This window comes from Octopus sinensis, linkage group LG2 (genome assembly GCF_006345805.1).
Source record: "Octopus sinensis linkage group LG2, ASM634580v1, whole genome shotgun sequence".
NCBI classification, from domain to species: domain Eukaryota; kingdom Metazoa; phylum Mollusca; class Cephalopoda; order Octopoda; family Octopodidae; genus Octopus; species Octopus sinensis.
In genome coordinates, this window is record NC_042998.1 from 195,373,728 (window position 1) to 195,395,053 (window position 21,326).

Below are 21,326 nucleotides of genomic sequence, written 5' to 3' on the forward strand. Positions count from 1 at the left end.
TGTTTGTACACAGTCCTATCAATATGAAAGATATAACTGTAACCTAAGCTATTTCTGATAGCTCAATCTATGAAAATGATCAATTATTGAAATGTAAATGCATTCATACAGAAGACGAACCCCGATGATGATGATCCTCATCATTTAACATTCTCCTATTCATGCTTCTGTGGATCAGATGGAATTCATTGATGGAGATTTTCTACATCTGGGTACCTTTCTTGTGACCAATGCTCACCTGTTTCCAAGCAAGGAATATTTTTCCTGGTGAGACATATTTTACGCAAAGGACTGGAAATGAACAACTGCACAAGCATGACGGTCATGATGGCCCTTTACGAACATCACATAATATCTGGACAAGGGAACACACACACACACACACATATGTATGTCTGAAGAATTTCTTATAGGAAATATCTTTCATGTTTTCCCTACGTAAAAGTTTATAATTCCTATTAGGAAATGAAACACATGTAATGCTGAATAAATAATATCAAACTTTTCTCCGGTCTCCTTATGTGATTTGTAATTACCTTGCAAAAAATATTATCCAAACCACCCACAAAAATATTGTAGGTGTATATATGTAATCAGAAGCTTGTTTGTTCAACTGGTGTATTTATGTTAGTTAGAGTAGTGGGGTGAGAGGGTGGGAAAAGTAAAGGAAGGTGGTCTTATAATAATTCTGCTTGTCATTACGATACTTAGGTCGACAGTAACACTTTCATGTGATTGGAGAGAAAGGATAAGGCCATGAGTGAGACGGGAAGAGTGAGAAGTGTGTATGACGTGATAGGGGGACATATTTAGTTAAGGTTGTGATATAGAGGAGAGTAAGGAATATAATTTTAGAAGGTGGGTAATGTCCTGATGGAGAGGTTAAAGAAAGGTAGAGAGAGACAGATGATGGTGAATACAAAGTGAAAAGTAATTTTTTTTTTACTTGAACTAAGTTTTTTTTACAAATCTTACAAATTGAAATGTGTATTGACTCTCTGACCCATCACTTTGGCTTACAAGTTACCACTGATGTGGTTTTCAGAGTAAGCCATGTTACATTAAATTCTGACCTCTATATTTTACATATAAGGTAATTTTTTTAGTATACACTTCTCGTGTTTCAGATAAGAAATTGTGCCCATGTAAATTTTAAAATGTAATCTTTTTCTGTTTATGAGAAAACTGGAAAAATATGAGCAAATATTTATTTTATAATAATAATAATAATAATGAAATTATTGCATACAGTGCTCAGGTGCACCAGAACTTGTCAGAAAGTGCATATAAAGTACATGCAGTAATGTAGAAATGTCTGGAAAGCGACCAATGTATGTGTCAGATACATGCTTGTGTGTGTATGGAGGGGAGAAAATCAAGTGTAGCGTTGGCGAATCTCAGGAAGCATGGAATTTTTAAAGGATGCAGTGCTCCGACAACTAACAACTGATGCCGGCAGTTTGTTCCATGCTTCAGCAACTCTCAGCATGAAAAAATGTTTCCTGAAGTCATGGGAACTGTGCTGTTTTCTTACTTTGTAAATATGTCCACGGGTGTTAGATGGGTGGAGTTTGAAAAGGTGCTCAGAGTTATTGTTTGTACGATGGTTGATAATTTTATGGGTGTCTGCCACTTCAACTGCCAGACGTCGGAGTTTCAATGTGTCCATGCCCAGGGAAGTAAGGCGTTCAGGATATGGCAAATGCCTGATGGAGGGTATTCTTTTGGTTGCACGTCGCTGAACAGCTTCCAGACGATTGATATCCTGGGCAAGATAGGGGTTCCAGACCAGTGATGCAAATTCCAGGTGAGGTCTTACCATAGCTATATAAAGCCGCAGATGTATAGCCGGAGTGCGGCTCACAAAGGATTTGGTGAGTGATGCCAAGACACCCTCAGCCTACTTGACAATTTTAGCGATGTGTTTTGTCCAACGCAAATCACTGTCGACAATAACACCCAGGTCACGTTCACCTGAAGACTTTTTGAGACTAGTGTTGTGGAGGGAGTAGGTGGACGCTGGGTTTCTCCTCCCAAAATGCATGGTGGTACATTTGTCCACAGCCAGCTTGAGTTGCCAATCTATGATCCACTGCTGCATTGTGTCCAGGTCTGCTTGCAATAGATTTGACCTCTTTATTTCGAGGTACAGCTTGATGTCATCTGCATATTTCAGCACTGTGGCATTCTTTAAGTTGGCATCTATATCATTAACATATGCAACAAATAAAAGGGGGCCAAGAACAGATCCCTGTGGTACACCAGATGTCATCTCATAGGGCGAAGAGTGCTGTCCTAGAACTGTGACAACCTCATAAAATTGTGCATAAAGTGTATTAAGTAATTACCGTATTCCAATTTCCTTCAGTTTTCAGTGAGTAGCAGATGAGCGACTATCTTTTGATGCAGACACAATACAGGCTCCACTTTAGAGTGTTTTGGTTTCAGGAATAACCCAATCCATTGCCTCACTGGACACCGAGGCCATGACTAGTGACCGGGAGCTTTTGTTTTTGGATAATGGATAAACAGCTAAAAGATTATATAAATATATATTTATAAAATTAAAGACTTAAATCTGTAAGAGATGCAAAGCAAAAAGAGAAGAATTCAATTAAGAATGCATCGGGTGAAAGAATATTGGTTTAAAAAACATACGACATAAAAATGAAGACTATAAGGAATATGAGGGAGATAGGGTGAATCCTTTCTATTTGACAATGATCGGGCATTGTCTTGTTGGAAGACTAATGCTTTTCTGTTGGTAATCTCCAGCCGCAGTTCTTTGATATATTTTGGTTCAAATTAGCCAGTTGACGACAGAACACAACAGAATGAATGGTCTGGTTTCATGGGAGAAGGTCATATTAATGCCTTTATGTTTCCACCAAACACAAAGGACGGGTTTTTTGCCATGGATATTCATCTTTGGCTGCTTGGGGGATATTTCTGCAAACTCCAGGATCAGTTTTGCACATTAAGCATGCAATCCATTTTTCGTCTCCAGTCAGAAGTCGTTCCAAAAAAGGGCATGCTTTCTTTCCTTTTCAAAAGCATGTCCCAAACGGAATACTGGTCCCAGCAATTCTTATCTAAGAGTTTCAAGCACCCATATATTAAAGCAAAGAGTAAGATAGAAAGAGGAACAGAGAGAAGTGTACATGATATGTGATAGAGGGGAACATAATATTCTTACTTACATCGTTAAAAAAGTCAATTGAAGTTGATGATATAGAGAAGTTAGCAATATAATTTTAGCAGAGTGTGATGTTCTGATGGTGAGATTTGAGGCACAAAGAGAGAGAGAGAGATGATGGTTGTGGTGGAGGAAATGGTGATGGACAGTGCATAGTTAAAAGTAATTTGTTTTTAATTGAACAAAGTTTTTTTTATATTACGTATTTGCAGAATCGTATGAATTAACCTGTAAAAAGTCCAAAATCACAATAATTTGACATTTCACACCCCTTTTTTACATGAACAAAATGACAGCTTCCAAATATTTTTTTCTTAATGGGTAAGAATGATCAAACTTTAAACCACAGTGTGACACATTCATATCTGTGTGAATACGCAGGTATACGTAAGTAGAATACATCCCCACTTTTGGCACTATTTTGTTAGTGACAGTATAAAGTTTATATGTATCACTACGCTGAATGTAGTCCAGTTCGTGTAACATGAAAAGGTAATTAAACACGTAAAAGAATAACAATGGCTTCGTATTGAGTTGTTTATCCCATTAGAACGAAATAAAACATAACATGGTGGCAGCGGTGGATAATTAATCGGAAAATGTTTTTTAGGCAATTAAACCAATGGTATATTTTGATTTTAAAAAACGTAAATATTTTCTCTTTTTATTCATGATAAAGTTTTTTCCAAATAAATGAAAAGACAAGTAACTAATTCTGCTCGATTACAAAGCAGAGGCAGAATAATCTCACGGTTTCTGCTGCAGGATTTCCACCTCGCGCTGACAATCCATTAGAGTAAGGGAGACTGCTATATTTGTCTTCACTGCCAAAAGACCCCTTTTTTTTTTCAAAAAAAAAGGGATGTTACACGTTCATATATATGCGTGGGCGTGTGTGTGCGGAATACGTCCCCGCTTTTGGCACTATTTTATAAGTATTACTACGCTGTGTCTAAAGTTATACCGGTGTCGCTGCGCGGAATGTAGTCCAGTTCGCGTAACATGAAAAAGTAATTAAACACGAAAAAGAATAACTATGCTTCGTATTGAGTTGTTTATCCCATTAGAAGAAAACAACACATAACAGTGATGAAGCCGAATATTGAAGAAATCTCTTTCACAAAATCCCAAATCTATTAAAGTAGAGCCGCAATTCTTTAAAGACCGGAGTTAGTTCCCTTGAACTTTCATCTGCGTTTTGAGAAGTTTGCTGCCTTTTGTTGAGAGAGTTAGATTTTTTGCTCATCGTTGTTTGTGTTTGTTGTTGATTGAACGGTGCCCGTTGTGTAACGGTGGTTTTCGCCCTGCGGGGCGGAGAATTCTGTGTTTGCAATTGTTGTTGCCTTCGAGGTGGTTTTTGAAACATTTTTGAGAAATGGATTTCGACTTGGCGTCGAGGAATGATTTTCCCGCGATGGTGAATTGGGGGACACTGAAGTGGCAAAACGGTCTTTTTCGGCCGCGGTGGGCGGAACCATGATGGACGTTGAATCCAGGATCGAACAGCTGTTCGAATTTGGGAACTTTGTAAAGGTGGAGGGAGGCGAAATCGAGCTTTGCCGCCGCAGGCGAAGGTGCAAGAGGCAGAGGAAGGAACAGTTGTATACAAGGTGTATAGCTGCAAGGAGGGGAAAATTATGGACGTTAGAAGCGAGATGGTCGAGGAGTGCTTGTCCCCGGTGTGGGACAGGATTCGCCGTGTCGTTCGAGGTGCTCGCAGTGCTGCTGTTGAATCACATTTTGACTCGGCTGAGGTGGCAGGAGAGGTGTCATCTGTGACCCTGAAAAATGATGATATCATGTTGCTGCCCTCGTGTATGGGGGTGGGGAGCGGCTGAGCTGCTGGTGGAGGACGTACCGAGAGGGTGTGATATAGTGTGGGTGGCAGCGGCGGTCCTGCGCAATGTTGAGCGGGAGGTTTCGATTGTGCGGATGAGAGGGAGGGAGGAGGTGCGCTGGAGGGGACGGACGCTGGAGCTCCTCGTTCAGGCGGAGAACAAGATGTTGGAGAGCCTGCCCGATGGGATGTTTGATGAGGATGGAGCGTCCATGGGAGTGTCAGTGGAGGGGCGCAGACCTAGGTGTTTTGAGTGTGGCGAGAGGGGTCACGTCCGCTCGAGCTGCTTAAAGGAGAGGAAAGACAACGAGGCCCCTCCTCAAGGTGCTTCAAGCACTGAAGGGGAGAGGGCGGAGGGGGAGAGCAGGACGACGACGGGCAGGGAAGCAGAGGCGGATGGATTGCACACGGGTGACACACAGAGGAAAGAAGGATAACACCCTGGACTCCCCTCCCCAAACAAGGAAAAAATCAGCAAGCACCGCAGACATACACACAAAGCAAATTCCCCAGCCCTACCCCCACGGCACTGTATTCATTGGAAAATAGTTCGCCAAGCCCCTCCCCATAAAACAAGATGTGAAAAAGTCTTTAAAAAAAAATGATAATATCATTGCATTTGATGAAAAAAACGAGAGGGTATATAAATACTTTAAATTTTCCAAATTTAAACTATTTAGCAAGGCTACAGACATAAAAGCAACCACTCGCTTCGCAAAAATAAAGGAAGACGAGTGGAAGGAGGAAATACTACAAGAACATCTAAAGAATAGACTGATAAGAGACGTAACAAAGGAAGTACTGGAGGGTAAACTTGTTATAACCCCGGCAACCACACCTACCCAGAGCCCGGTGGCAACGCCGGTTAAGAGCCCTGCAGCTACGACCACAAGGGAGGAAGAAGGGGAAGCGGGCAGATTTAAACTGTCATGCTCCCTTTCTCAACCGTAAGTTCATTTATTTTTTCTCTCACCGACAATGGCTAAGCTGGGTTGTGTGAATGTACGTGGAATGGGGACGAAATGGAAACAAATTTGTTTCCTGAACGACCTCACGACACATGGAGTGGACATAGCTATTGCAACCGAGTCCAAGATGAACGAGGCCCAAGCGTTCTCGCCTCTTCTAAATGGGTTCGAGAAATTTATTTCTCCTAGCCGAGGAAGAGGCAGAGGCATGGCAGTCCTTATCAGGAAGAGCTTGGACTTGCAGGTAAGTACTGTCTTTCTGGACCCAGAAGGCAGGCTGGTTGTTCTGGATGTGACCCACGTAAGTAAACAGTCCTTCAGGTTGGTAGCTGGGAAGTAACTCGGATGAGATCGGAGGTGGGAGGACGGTTACTGCTTATGCGGATGACGTCACCCTCATCGTGTCCAATGAGGCCCAGCTACCTTGTGTGGAAGAGGCTATCAGAGGATACGAGGCGGTGGCAGGAGCAAAGGTTAACAAGGACAAGTCGGTTGGCTTGCGCCTCGGCACCTGGAGGAGCAAGTCGATATCGTCCAGTGTCGTGGGACACTGGACGGATGGCCCTGTTAAGTTGCTAGGAGTTTGGTTTGGACCAGACTCCCAAACGGAGAGGAACTGGAGTGAGGTGACGAGCAAGGTGGAGGCCATAGTACGGACCTGGTCCGGAAGTTTTCTGTCCTTGAAAGGAAGGGTGGAGGTGGTACAGATGTTCATTGCATCTGTAATCACTTACCGCCTGACCGTTGTCCCTTGCCCCGATTTATGGCTTAGCAAGTTGGAGCGAATCCTTTTCCGCTTTTTGTGGAAGGGAGGAAAGCCACTTGTGAGGCGCTCCGTTTGCTGCCAGGAACCGTTAAAGGGTGGGTTAGGAATGCCTTGGTTGATGATGCGCAGACATGCGTTGAGGCTGAAGCATCTCTGGCACCACCTGGAGGGTGATAAGGTGTGGAGTCCGCTGGCAGGGGAATTTTTCCCGAGACCGGCCTCCTTAGAGAATTTTAAACCCGGTCGCATCAAAAGATGGAAACTGACTTTATGGCAAAAGGAGTGCCGACACGCACTCACGCTGATCCACAAGGCGGGCAAGGCCGGCTGCGGAAATACCACCTCGGTATTTTATAGAAGGCTGGTAGAGGCAAAGAACGACGACGTCCTAGGAGGGGCTCTGGGGTTTGACGAAGACCAGCTTACCAACCTGTTTAAAAAGACTTTCAGGACGGGGTATTTGGATAATTTCCAAAGATCCCTGGCCTGGCAGTGCTATAGGAATGCTTTACCTGTTCGCGAGAAGTTATCGCGGCACGGAATTTCAGTGCCACCGACGTGTCCAAGGTGCGAGTTGGACGATGAAACCGTCCAGCACGCTTTTGTACACTGTCGGAAGTTGTCCGACTTGATAAGTTACGCAGAACACGTGTTATCGCATCTGGGACGAGTACAGCTGTCGGCTGAGTCTATGATTAAGATGATACCGCCAACTGGACTCTCGAAGGAAGGTGAGGCATGTTTTCACTGCACGGTTGCAGTAGTAAAAGAATGCATGTGGCGTACAAGAATGGAAGGAGTCGCGATAGGATCCTTTGTCTCGGGCCCCGGCTTGCTCACTTACTTCAGATATCATCTGAAGAGCAAAATGGGGCTGGAAAAGAGGATCTTACCACGGGGTGTGTATGAGAAAAGATGGAAGGAAGTGGGTTAAAAGGTGGGTGTCAGAAACCCAGCTTAACTATGGAGGGAGGAGATGAAAAAAAAGCTGCGGGGCCTTATAAATTGCCGGGGTTTAAAACTTCGGTAAGATCGAAAGTTTATGTAATGTTATAATATTCTATTGGTCATGTAAAGGACAATTTACAGACGAATTTTTATAATGAATAATCCAAATGTTATGGAAAATTTTTAATCGAACCTCTTAACTGTTTTTTGCATGTATGTCCTGTATTTGTCCTTCTATGTAACGATTGTATAATCATAATAAAGAAATACGGAGTTAGTTCCCGTTGTTCTTCCTCATTAAGAGTATTTCTTGTTCTTGTTTCCCCCACGCACCTTGATTGCTTGATCAGTTCCACTTGACAACTGATATTTAAGAGAAAATCCAATCAAATATATACAAGTGATTGGTAATTAACTGTCTAAAGAAACAGATACCCCATTTACGATTATGTGGACCTGAAAAATATTAATTAACGTTTGTTGTAGAAATCTAGAAATTCTCTTGAAGCTGTCGTTGTCCACTCTGACTCCAGTTCTCACGTCTTCCTCCTTCACTCTTTCTCTCCATATCTATTACTATGTAAGTATTTATTTAAACATTTCTATTATATATGTGTCGTATTATGTACATTTATTTGTTTCGATGTGTTGAGAAAGTTAAAAGGAAAAAAAAAAAAATCTCACTAAGACGAAATTATACGAAAGGCTGTAATTTTAATACTTTTATTGTGTTGTCGTTTTCTTTTAGACATTTCATTGCACTTTTGGTTATTTTCTAAATTATTTGTAAAAACTTCGGATCAATCCCTTGTTTAGATAACATTTATCTTTCTTTCTAACGTGTAAATTCGACAATTTCGTTAAATGCGGGAAAATTACGATGTAATTTGTTAGAAATGGGGAATGTATAAAAACGAGTGTGCACTTGAAATACTGAAACGAAAAGCAAATATCGCATCGAGAGGAAATGGAAAAGCTTTTATTTGAAACATAGGAAGTCTTTATTTCTGGTGGTTCTTCTGCATCATTAAAAGTTAGAATTAATATGGTTTTCTAATTTATTTAATTTTTGTGTGTGTGTAGTGCTGCTTTAAGCACCTAATATAATCCCTCGTCACATATTTTTATTTGCGGGAATTTTCAGAAATTTCTGCGTACGAGAATTCGTTTGGTCAGGCAACCAAAAAAAGAAAAAAATGAAGTGTGATTTATGAGCTATTTAGCTGTTATTTTTCGCACATCTCACGACCAGTATGGTAATAATTCTCTGCTTAAGTTCCTCTGGGCTTGCAGGAAGAGGGGAGACATAGACTAGGCCCTCCCTGAGAAAGAAATGGCAAGGTGTCAGCTCAGTGAACGTGGCGGTCATTTCAACAGCACATTGCCTTCTTCAGGACGCGCCAAACTCTTTGGAGGAATCTGGCTTTCATTCTCCACATCAACCAATAATTTTTCCTACATTAAAATTTCCCACAAAGATTTTGATGCTGTTAGTGAGACATCAATATTATTTACTGACATTTATTCATCTTTTATGCTCAGCAAAATATTAACGTTGAGCTAACCATATATATATATATATGTATTTGTATATATGGCTCCCATGCAGGTAGCATGTAAAAAGTACCATTTGAGCATGATTGATGCTAGTGCCGCCTGACTTGCACCCGTGCCGGTGGCACGTTAAAAGGCACCATTCAAGCATAGTCGATACCAATGCTACCTGACTGGCTCCGTGGCACATATAAAAGGCAACCGCTACACACTCAAACAGCATCCAGCTGTAGAAATCTTGCCTGATAAGATTGAAACCTTGTTCAACCTCATGGCTTGCCAGTCCTCAGTCAAACCTCACAACCCATGCCAGCGTGGAAAGCAGATGTTAAACGATGATGATGAAGGTAGGGAAAGAGCAATATCTATTTTAGCAAACAAAGATACAAGACTGCAATGAAAACATCAGAAATCTAGTGTCATTTATATGTATATTGGTGTGTGTGTATGTGGAAGTGTGTCTATGACAGACTTTATATTCCAGGAGTTTGGTATTATAATAGATGTGTCTCCTCTATGATATAAACATTTTGGTAATGCAGAAATTGGATAAATTTAATAGTACAGATAAAGAATTACATCTAAAATTTTTGGAACAAGAAATGTCGTAAATTTGCACTTTTGAATATCTGCCTTTTAAACATACTTGATATCTTATATTACCTTCGTATTCTTTCAGAAAATCACATGAAATTGGCTAAAAAGTAATTTTTACTTTTAAAGAATCATCATTGTGTTTCATGTTTAAAAGACACTGCAAAGATATTCGACAAACGTATAATCCTGCTTCTATAAAACGTTGCTGAGTTACAGTAAAATATTTCTTCTGAAAGAGAAAGCATTTCTTTACTTCTGTGTCTGAAATGTGCAAGAGATAATTTTCTCTTTTAACCCTTTAGTGTTTAAACTGGCCAAATCCGGCCCAATATATTCCACATGTTTTATATTCAAACTGGCGATATCTAGCCTCTCACACCTAACTTACAATGCCATTCTAAAAGTAAGTAATCACATCATTGAAACCTCAAAGCTGTAAGATGATCTAGGATTAATTCAAAACAATTTGAGTGAAAAAGTATTACATTTAACAGAATAATCTGAACACTAAAGGGTTAAATATACATTGATAGATTTCCAAAGAGTATTTGCGGCATTTTTAAATATTGGCATTGATCACATTTAGAAGAAATATAAGAGAAGTGATATTTGTTTGGAATAAACTATAAAAACAAAAAGAAGAAAAATATCCATATATTTTGGTGAGAGAAGAAATATTTTTGAAAAGTTGTTGATCTGTACAACTTAAAGGTTCAGTTTTATTTTAGTGAAGAGATGTCGGAAGAATTAGGAAAATCATCATATGACTGTGACATCTGCAAAGAGTCATTCTTAGAAGAAAGTAAACTCAATCAACACAAACAAATTCATGCAGGGGAAGCACCATATCACTGTGATATCAGTGGTAAATCATTGTCTCACAGGAATAGCTTAACTCAACACAAACGTATTCATACAGGAGAGAAACCATATCACTGTGATATCTGTGGTAAATCATTCTCTAATGGCAGTCACTTAACTCGACACAAACGGGTTCATACAGGAGAGAAACCTTATCATTGTGATATCTGTGGTAAATCTTTCTCTGATGCAGGTAGCGTAACTAAGCACAAACGTATTCATACAGGGGAGAAACCATATCACTGTGATATCTGTGGTAAATCATTCTCTCATAGCAGTGGCTTAGCTACTCACAAATGGGTTCATACAGAGGAGAAACCATATACCTGTGATATCTGTGGTATATCATTCTCTCAAAACACTACCCTGACTACGCACAGACGTATTCATACTGGGGAGAAACCATATCACTGTGATATCTGTGGTAAATCATTCACTCATAGCAGTCACTTAACTGAACACACACGTATCCATACAGGAGAGAAACCATATTCCTGTGATATCTGTGGTAAATCATTCTCTCAGAACGGTGTCTTAACTAAACACAAACGTATTCATACAGGTGAGAAACCATATCACTGTGATATCTGTGGTAAATCATTCTCTCAGAACGGTGTCTTAACTAAACACAAACATATTCATACAGGTGAGAAACCATATGACTGTGATATCTGTGGTAAATCATTCTCTCAGAACATTGTCTTAACTAAACACAAACGTATTCATACAGGTGAGAAACCATATCACTGTGATATCTGTGGTAAATCATTCTCTCATAGCAGTGGCTTAACTACTCACAAATGGGTTCATACAGAGGAGAAACCATATACCTGTGATATCTGTGGAAAATCATTCTCTGATCACAGTCATTTAACTCAACACAAAAATATTCATACAGGGGAGAAACCATATCACTGTGATATCTGTGGTAAATCTTTCTCTCATAGCGGTGGCTTAACTTCACACACGCGTATCGATACGGGAGAGAAACCATATTCTTGTGATATCTGTGGTAATTTATTCTCTCATAGCAGTAGCTTAACTAAACACAAATGGGTTCATACAGAGGAGAAACCATATACCTGTGATATCTGTGGTAAATCATTCTGTTTTGGCAGTGCTGTAACTCAACACAAACGTATCCATACAGGAGAGAAACCATATTCCTGTGATATCTGCGGTAAATCATTCTCTCATAGCGGTGGCTTAAATATACACAAAGGTATTCATACAGGGGAGAAACCATATACCTGTGATATCTGTGGAAGATCATTCTCTGAAAGCAGTAACTTAACTAAACACAAGCGTGTTCATACAGGGGAGAAACCATATACCTGTGATATCTGTGGTAAATCTTTCTCTCAGAACAGTGGCTTAACTCAACACAAACATATTCATACAGGGTAGAAACCATATACCTGTGATATCTGTGGTAAATCTTTCTCTCAGAACAGTGCCTTAACTAAACACAAGCGTATTCATACAGGAGAGAAGCCATATTCCTGTGATATCTGTGGTAAATCACTCTCTGCTGGCAATAACTTAACTCGGCACAAACGTATTCATACAGGGGAGAAACCATATCACTGTGATATCTGTGGTATATCATTCTCTCGAAACACTACCCTAACTACGCACAAACGGGTTCATACAGGAGAGAAACCTTATCATTGTGATATGTGTGGAAGATCGTTCTCTGAAAGCAGCAGCTTAACTAAACACAAATGTATTCATATAGAGGCGGAACGATAACCTTGTAATATCTGTGGTAAATCTTTCTCTCAGAACAGTGACTTACCTCAACACAAACATATTCATACAGGGTAGAAACCATACCCCTGTGATAGCTGTGCTAAGACATTCTCTGGAAACAGTCACTTTACTATACACAAATGCATTCACACTCAAGAGAAATCAATTCACAGTGATATCTGTGGCAAATCATTTACACAAAATCTTTTGTGATTTAAACAAGTCTTTCCTTGTGAAGTGCATCCCTAACACAGTGATATTTGTTGTATAACATTTCCTCAGAAGGACAAAGGACGTATCTCATAAAGACATCCACAGAATATAGAAACTATATGAATGTGACATCTATGGTAAATCTTTGACATGAAATCATCCATTATTGAATCAAAAGAGCATTGACTGAGGAAGGAAAACACATCACTGTGATGTTAACCCTGAATCATTCTTTCAAATTGGTGAATTGTTTGTACACAGTCCTATCAATATGAAAGATATAACTGTAACCTAAGCTATTTCTGATAGCTCAATCTATGAAAATGATCAATTATTGAAATGTAAATGCATTCATACAGAAGACGAACCCCGATGATGATGATCCTCATCATTTAACATTCTCCTATTCATGCTTCTGTGGATCAGATGGAATTCATTGATGGAGATTTTCTACATCTGGGTACCTTTCTTGTGACCAATGCTCACCTGTTTCCAAGCAAGGAAATATTTTCCCTGGTGAGACATATTTTACGCAAAGGACTGGAAATGAACAACTGCACAAGCATGACGGTCATGATGGCCCTTTACGAACATCACATAATATCTGGACAAGGGAACACACACACACACACACATATGTATGTCTGAAGAATTTCTTATAGGAAATATCTTTCATGTTTTCCCTACGTAAAAGTTTATAATTCCTATTAGGAAATGAAACACATGTAATGCTGAATAAATAATATCAAACTTTTCTCCGGTCTCCTTATGTGATTTGTAATTACCTTGCAAAAAATATTATCCAAACCACCCACAAAAATATTGTAGGTGTATATATGTAATCAGAAGCTTGTTTGTTCAACTGGTGTATTTATGTTAGTTTGAGTAGTGGGGTGAGAGAGAGGGAAAAGTAAAGGAAGGTGGTCTTATAAGAATTCTGCTTGTCATTACGATACTTAGGTCGAGAGTAACACTTTCATGTGATTGGAGAGAAAGGATAAGGCCATGAGTGAGACGGGAAGAGTGAGAAGTGTGCATGACGTGATAGGGGGACATATTTAGTTATGATTGTGATATAGAGGAGAGTAAGGAATATAATTTTAGAAGGTGGGTAATGTCCTGATGGAGAGGTTAAAGAAAGGTAGAGAGAGACAGATGATGGTGGTTGTTGTGATGGTGAATACAAAGTGAAAAGTAATGTTTTTTTTTTTACTTGAACTAAGTTTTTTTTACAAATCTTACAAATTGAAATGTGTATTGACTCTCTGACCCATCACCTTGGCTTACAAGTTTCCACTGATGTGGTTTTCAGAGTAAGCCATGTTACATTAAATTCTGACCCCTATATTTTACATATAAGGTAATTTTTTTAGTATACACTTCTCGTGTTTCAGATAAGAAATTGTGCCCATGTAAATTTTAAAATGTAATCTTTTTCTGTTTATGAGAAAACTGGAAAAATATGAGCAAATATTTATTTTATAATAATATAATAATAATGAAATTATTGTATACAGTGCTTAGGTGCACCAGAACTTGTCAGAAAGTGCATATAAAGTACATGCAGTAATATAGAAATGTCTGGAAAGCGAACAATGTATGTGTCAGATACATGCTTGTGTGTGTATGGAGGGGAGAAAATCAAGTGTAGCGTTGGCGGATCTCAGGAAGCATGGAAGTTTTGAAGGATGCAGTGCTCCGACAACTAACAACTGATGCCGGCAGTTTGTTCCATGCTTCAGCAACTCTCAGCATGAAAAAATGTTTCCTGAAGTCATGGGAGCTGTGCTGTTTTCTTACTTTGTAAATATGTCCACGGGTGTTAGATGGGTGGAGTTTGAAAAGGTGCTCAGAGTTATTGTTTGTACGATGGTTGATAATTTTATGGGTGTCTGCCACTTCAACTGCCAGACGTCGGAGTTTCAATGTGTCCATGCCCAGGGAAGTAAGGCGTTCAGGATATGGCAAATGCCTGATGGAGGGTATTCTTTTGGTTGCACGTCGCTGAACAGCTTCCAGACGATTGATATCCTGGGCAAGATAAGGGTTCCAGACCAGTGATGCAAATTCCAGGTGAGGTCTTACCATAGCTATATAAAGCTGCAGATGTAGCCGGAGTGCGGCTCACAAAGGATTTGGTGAGTGATGCCAAGACACCCTCAGCCTTCTTGACAATTTTAGCGATGTGTTTTGTCCAACGCAAATCACTGTCGACAATAACACCCAGGTCACGTTCACATGAAGACTTTTTGAGACTAGCGTTGTGGAGGGAGTAGGTGGACGCTGGGTTTCTCCCAAAAGGCATGGTGGTACATTTGTCCTCAGCCAGCTTGAGTTGCCAGTCCATGATCCACTGCTGCATTGTGTCCAGGTCTGCTTGCAATAGAGATCTATAGTGTACAGGATTTGACCTCTTTATTTCGAGGTACAGCTTGATGTCATCTGCATATTTCAGCACTGTGGCATTCTTTAAGTTGGCATCTATGTCATTAACATATGCAACAAATAAAAGGGGGCCAAGAACAGATCCCTGTGGTACACCAGATGTCATCTCATAGGGCGAAGAGTGCTGTCCTAGAACTGTGACAACCTCATAAAATTGTGCATAAAGTGTATTAAGTAATTACCGTATTCCAATTTCCTTCAGTTTTCAGTGAGTAGCAGATGAGCGACTATCTTTTGATGCAGACACAATACAGGCTCCACTTTAGAGTGTTTTGGTGTCAGGAATAACCCAATCCATTGCCTCACTGGACACCAAGGCCATGACTAGTGACCGGGACCTTTTGTTTTTGGATAATGGATAAACAGCTAAAAGATTATATAAATATATATTTATAAAATTAAAGACTTAAATCTGTAAGAGATGCAAAGCAAAAAGAAAAGAATTCAATTAAGAATGCATCGGGTGAAAGAATATTGGTTTAAAAAACATACGACATAAAAATGAAGACTATAAGGAATATGAGGGAGATAGGGTGAATCCTTTCTATTTGACAATGATCGGGCATTGTCTTGTTGGAAGACTAATGCTTTTCTGTTGGTAATCTCCAGCCGCAGTTCTTTGATATATTTTGGTTCAAATTAGCCAGTTGACGACGGAACACAACAGAATGAATGGTCTGGTTTCATGGGAGAAGGTCATATTAATGCCTTTATGTTTCCACCAAACACAAAGGACGGGTTTGTTGCCATGGATATTCATCTTTGGCTGCTTGGGGGATATTTCTGCAAACTCCAGGATCAGTTTTGCACATTAAGCATGCAATCCATTTTTCGTCTCCAGTCAGAAGTCGTTCCAAAAAAGGGCATGCTTTCTTTCCTTTTCAAAAGCATGTCCCAAACGGAATACTGGTCCCAGCAATTCTTATCTAAGAGTTTCAAGCACCCATATATTAAAGCAAAGAGTAAGATAGAAAGAGGAACAGAGAGAAGTGTACATGATATGTGATAGAGGGGAACATAATATTTCTTACATCGTTAAAAAAGTTAGTTGAAGTTGATGATATAGAGAAGTTAGCAATATAATTTTAGCAGAGTGGTGATGTTCTGATGGTGAGATTTGAGGCACAAAGAGAGATAGAGAGATGATGGTTGTGGTGGAGGAAATGGTGATGGACAGTGCATAGTTAAAAGTAATTTGTTTTTATTGAACAAAGTTTTTTTTTATTACGTATTTGCAGAATCGTATGAATTAACCTGTAAAAAGTCCAAAATCACAATAATTTGACATTTCACACCCCTTCTTTACATGAACAAAATGACAGCTTCCAAATATTGTTTTCTTAATGGGTAAGAATGATCAAACTTTAAACCACAGTGTGACACATTCATATCTGTGTGAATACGCAGGTATACGTAAGTAGAATACATCCCCACTTTTGGCACTATTTTGTTAGTGACAGTATAAAGTTTATATGTATCACTACGCTGAATGTAGTCCAGTTCGTTTAACATGAAAAGGTAATTAAACACGTAAAAGAATAACAATGGCTTCGTATTGAGTTGTTTATCCCATTAGAACGAAATAAAACATAACATGGTGGCAGCGGTGGGATAATTAATCGGAAAATGTTTTTTAGGCAATTAAACCAATGGTATATTTTGATTTTAAAAAACGTAAATATTTTCTCTTTTTATTCATGATAAAGTTTTTTCCAAATAAATGAAAAGATAAGTAACTAATTCTGCTCGATTACAAAGCAGAGGCAGAATAATCTCACGGTTTCTGCTGCAGGATTTCCACCTCGCGCTGACAATCCATTAGAGTAAGGGAGACTGCTATATTTGTCTTCACTGCCAAAAGACCCTTTTTTTTTTCAAAAAAAAGGGATGTTACACGTTCATATATATGCGTGTGTGTGTGGAATACGTCCCCGCTTTTGGCACTATTTTATAAGTATTACTACGTTGTGTCTAAAGTTATACCGGTGTCGCTGCGCGGAATGTAGTTCAGTTCGCGTAACATGAAAAAGTAATTAAACACGTAAAAGAATAACTATGCTTCGTATTGAGTTGTTTATCCCATTAGAAGAAAACAACACATAACAGTGATGAAGCCGAATATTGAAGAAATCTCTTTCACAAAATCCCAAATCTATTAAAGTAGAGCCGCAATTCTTTAAAGACCGGAGTTAGTTCCCGTTGTTCTTCCTCATTAAGTGTATTTCTTGTTCTTGTTCCCACGCACCTTGATTGCTTGATCAGTTCCACTTGACAACTGACATTTAAGAGAAAATCCAATCAAATATATACAAGTGATTGGTAATTAACTGTCTAAAGAAACAGATACCCCATTTACGATTATGTGGACCTGAAAAATATTAATTAACGTTTGTTGTAGAAATCTAGAAATTCTCTTGAAGCTGTCGTTTGTCCACTCAGACTCCAGTTCTCACGTCTTCCTCCTTCACTCTTTCTCTCCATATCTATTACTATGTAAGTATTTATTTAAACATTTCTATTATACATGTGTCGTATTATGTACATTTATTTGTTTCGATGTGTTGAGAAAGTTAAAAGGAAAAAAAAAAATCTCACTAAGACGAAATTATACGAAAGGCTGTAATTTTAATACTTTTATTGTGTTGTCGTTTTCTTTTAGACATTTCATTGCACTTTTGGTTATTTTCTAAATTATTTGTAAAAACGTCGGATCAATCCCTTGTTTAGATAACATTTATCTTTCTTTCTAACGTGTAAATTCGACAATTTCGTTAAATGCGGTAAAATTACGATGTAATTTGTTAGAAATGGGGAATGTATAAAAATACGAGTGTGCACTTGAAATACTGAAACGAAAAGCAAATATCGCATCGAGAGGAAATGGAATAGCTTTTATTTGAAACATAGGAAGTTTTTATTTCTGGTGGTTCTTCTGCATCATTAAAAGTTAGAATTAATGTGGTTTTCTAATTAATTTAATTTTTGTGTGTGTGTAGTGCTACTTTAAGCACCTAATATAATCCCTCGTCACATATTTTTATTTGCGGGAATTTTCAGAAATTTCTGCGTACGAGAATTCGTTCGGTCAGGCAACCAAAAAAAGAAAAAAACTAAGTGTGATTTATGAGCTATTTAGTTGTTATTTTTCGCACATCTCACGACCAGTATGGTAATAATTCTCTGCTTAAGTTCCTCTGGGCTTGCAGGAAGAGGGGAGACATAGACTAGGCCCTCCCTGAGAAAGAAATGGCAAGGTGTCCGCTCAGGTGAACGTGGCAGCCATTTCAACAGCACATTGCCATCTTCAGGATGCGCCAAACTCTTTGGAGGAATCTGGCTTTCATTCTCCACATCAACCAATAATTTTTCCTACATTAAAATTTCCCACTAAGGATTTTGATGCTGTTAGTGAGACATCAATATTATTTACTGACATTTATTCATCTTTTATGCTCAGCAAAATATTAACGTTGAGCTAACCTTATATATATATATATGTATTTGTATATATGGCTCCCATGCAGGTAGCATGTAAAAAGTACCATTTGAGCATGATTGATGCTAGTGCCGCCTGACTTGCACCCGTGCCGGTGGCACGTTAAAAGGCACCATTCAAGCATAGTCGATACCAATGCTACCTGACTGGCTCCGTGGCACATATAAAAGGCAACCGCTACACACACTCAACAGCATCCAGCTGTAGAAATCTTGCCTGATAAGATTGAAACCTTGTTCAACCTCATGGCTTGCCAGTCCTCAGTCAAACCTCACAACCCATGCCAGCGTGGAAAGCAGATGTTAAACGATGATGATGAAGGTAGGGAAAGAGCAATATCTATTTTAGCAAACAAAGATACAAGACTGCAATGAAAACATCAGAAATCTAGTGTCATTTATATGTATATTGGTGTGTGTGTATGTGGAAGTGTGTCTATGACAGACTTTATATTCCAGGAGTTTGGTATTATAATAGATGTGTCTCCTCTATGATATAAACATTTTGGTAATGCAGAAATTGGATAAATTTAATAGTACAGATAAAGAATTACATCTAAAATTTTTGGAACAAGAAATGTCGTAAATTTGCACTTTTGAATATCTGCCTTTTAAACATACTTGATATCTTATATTACCTTCGTATTCTTTCAGAAAATCACATGAAATTGGCTAAAAAGTAATTTTTACTTTTAAAGAATCATCAATGTGTTTCATGTTTAAAAGACTCTGCAAAGATATTCGACAAATAATCCTATAATCCTGCTTCTATAAAACGTTGCTGAGTTACAGTAAAATATTTCCTCTGAGAGAGAAAGCATTTCTTTACTTCTGTGTCTGAAATGTGGAAGAGATAATTTTCTCTTTTAAATATACTTGATAGATTTCCAAAGAGTATTTGCGGCATTTTTAAATATTGGCATTGATCACATTTAGAAAATATAAGAGAAGTGATATTTGTTGGAATAAACTATAAAAACAAAAAGAAGAAAAATATCCATATATTTTGGTGAGAGAAGAAATATTTTTGAAAATTTTGTGATCTGTACAACTTAAAGGTTCATTTTATTTTTCTTGAAGAGATGTCGGAAGAATTAGGAAAATCATCATATGACTGTGACATCTGCAAAGAGTCATTCTTAGAAGAAAGTAAACTCAATCAACACAAACAAATCATGCAGGGGAAGCACCATATCACTGTGATATCAGTGGTAAATCATTGTCTCACAGAATAGCTTAACTCAACACAAACGTATTCATAAGGAGAGAAACCATATCACTGTGATATCTGTGGTAAATCATTCTCTAATGGCAGTCACTTAACTCGACAAAAACGGGTTCATACAGGAGAGAAACCTTATCATTGTGATATCTGTGGTAAATCTTTCTCTGATGCAGGTAGCGTAACTAAGCACAAACGTATTCATACAGGGGAGAAACCATATCACTGTGATATCTGTGGTAAATCATTCTCTGATAGCAGCATCACTTAACTCCACACAAACGGGTTCATACAGGAGAGAAACCTTATCATTGTGATATCTGTGGTAAATCTTCTCTTAGGAAGTAGCTTGACAATTCACAAACACATTCATACAGAGGAGAAACAATATCATCACTGATATCTGTGGTAAATCATTCACTGATGGAAGTAGCTTAACTAACACAAACGTGTTCATACAGGAGAGAAACCTTATCATTGTGATATCTGTGGTAAATCCTTCACTTTAGGAAGTAACTTGACAATTCACAAAAGCATTCATACAGGCGAGAAACCATATCACTGTGATATCTGTGGTAAATCTTTCCCTGATGGAAGTAGCGTAACTAAGCACAAACGTACTCATACAGGGGAGAAACCATATTCCTGTGATATCTGTAGTAAATCTTTCTCTCAAAGTGGCAGCTTAACTGTGCACAAACGTATTCATACAGGCGAGAAACCATATCACTGTGATATCTGTGGTATATCATTCTCTCATGCAGTCCCTTAACTCGACACAAACGTGTTCATACAGGTGAGAAACCATATCACTGTGATATCTGTGGTAAATCATTCTCTCATAGCAGTGGCTTAACTACTCACAAATCGGTTCATACAGAGGAGAAACCATATCACTGTGATATCTGTGGTATATCATTCTCTCAAAACACTACCCTGACTACGCACAGACGTATTCATACTGGGGAGAAACCATATCACTGTGATATCTGTGGTAAATCATTCATTGGTTCCAGTCACTTAACTAAACACACACGTATCCATACAGGAGAGAAACCATATCACTGTGATATCTGTGGTAAATCATTCTCTCATAGCGGTGGCTTAACTCAACACACACGTATCCATACAGGAGAGAAACCATATACCTGTGATATCTGTGGTAAATCATTCTCTCAGAACGGTGTCTTAACTAACACACAAACGTATTCATACAGGTGAGAAACCATATCACTGATATCTGTGGTAAATCATTCTCATAGCAGTGGCTTAACTACTCACAAATGGGTTCATACAGAGGAGAAACCATATACCTGTGATATCTGTGGAAAATCATTCTCTGATCACAGTCATTTAACTCAACACAAAAATATTCATACAGGGGAGAAACCATATCACCTGTGATATCTGTGGTAAATCTTTCTCTGATGGAGTAGCTTAACTAAGCACAAACGTGTTCATACAGGAGAGAA

General features: G+C 38.7%; 1 protein-coding gene across 1 annotated transcript in view; it reads left to right on the forward strand.

Moving 5' to 3' along the window:
• LOC118762166 (zinc finger protein 91-like) overlaps window positions 1-20,140 on the forward strand; it is a 50,272-nt gene extending 30,132 nt beyond the window's left edge. The window contains exons 5-6 of the mRNA XM_036500649.1: window positions 10,782-11,373; window positions 19,896-20,140. Coding sequence (XP_036356542.1) covers window positions 10,782-11,373; window positions 19,896-20,125 — 822 coding nt within the window. The 3' untranslated portion in view covers window positions 20,126-20,140. The remainder of the gene's footprint in view (window positions 1-10,781; window positions 11,374-19,895) is intronic.
• The last annotated feature ends 1,186 nt before the right edge of the window (window positions 20,141-21,326 follow it).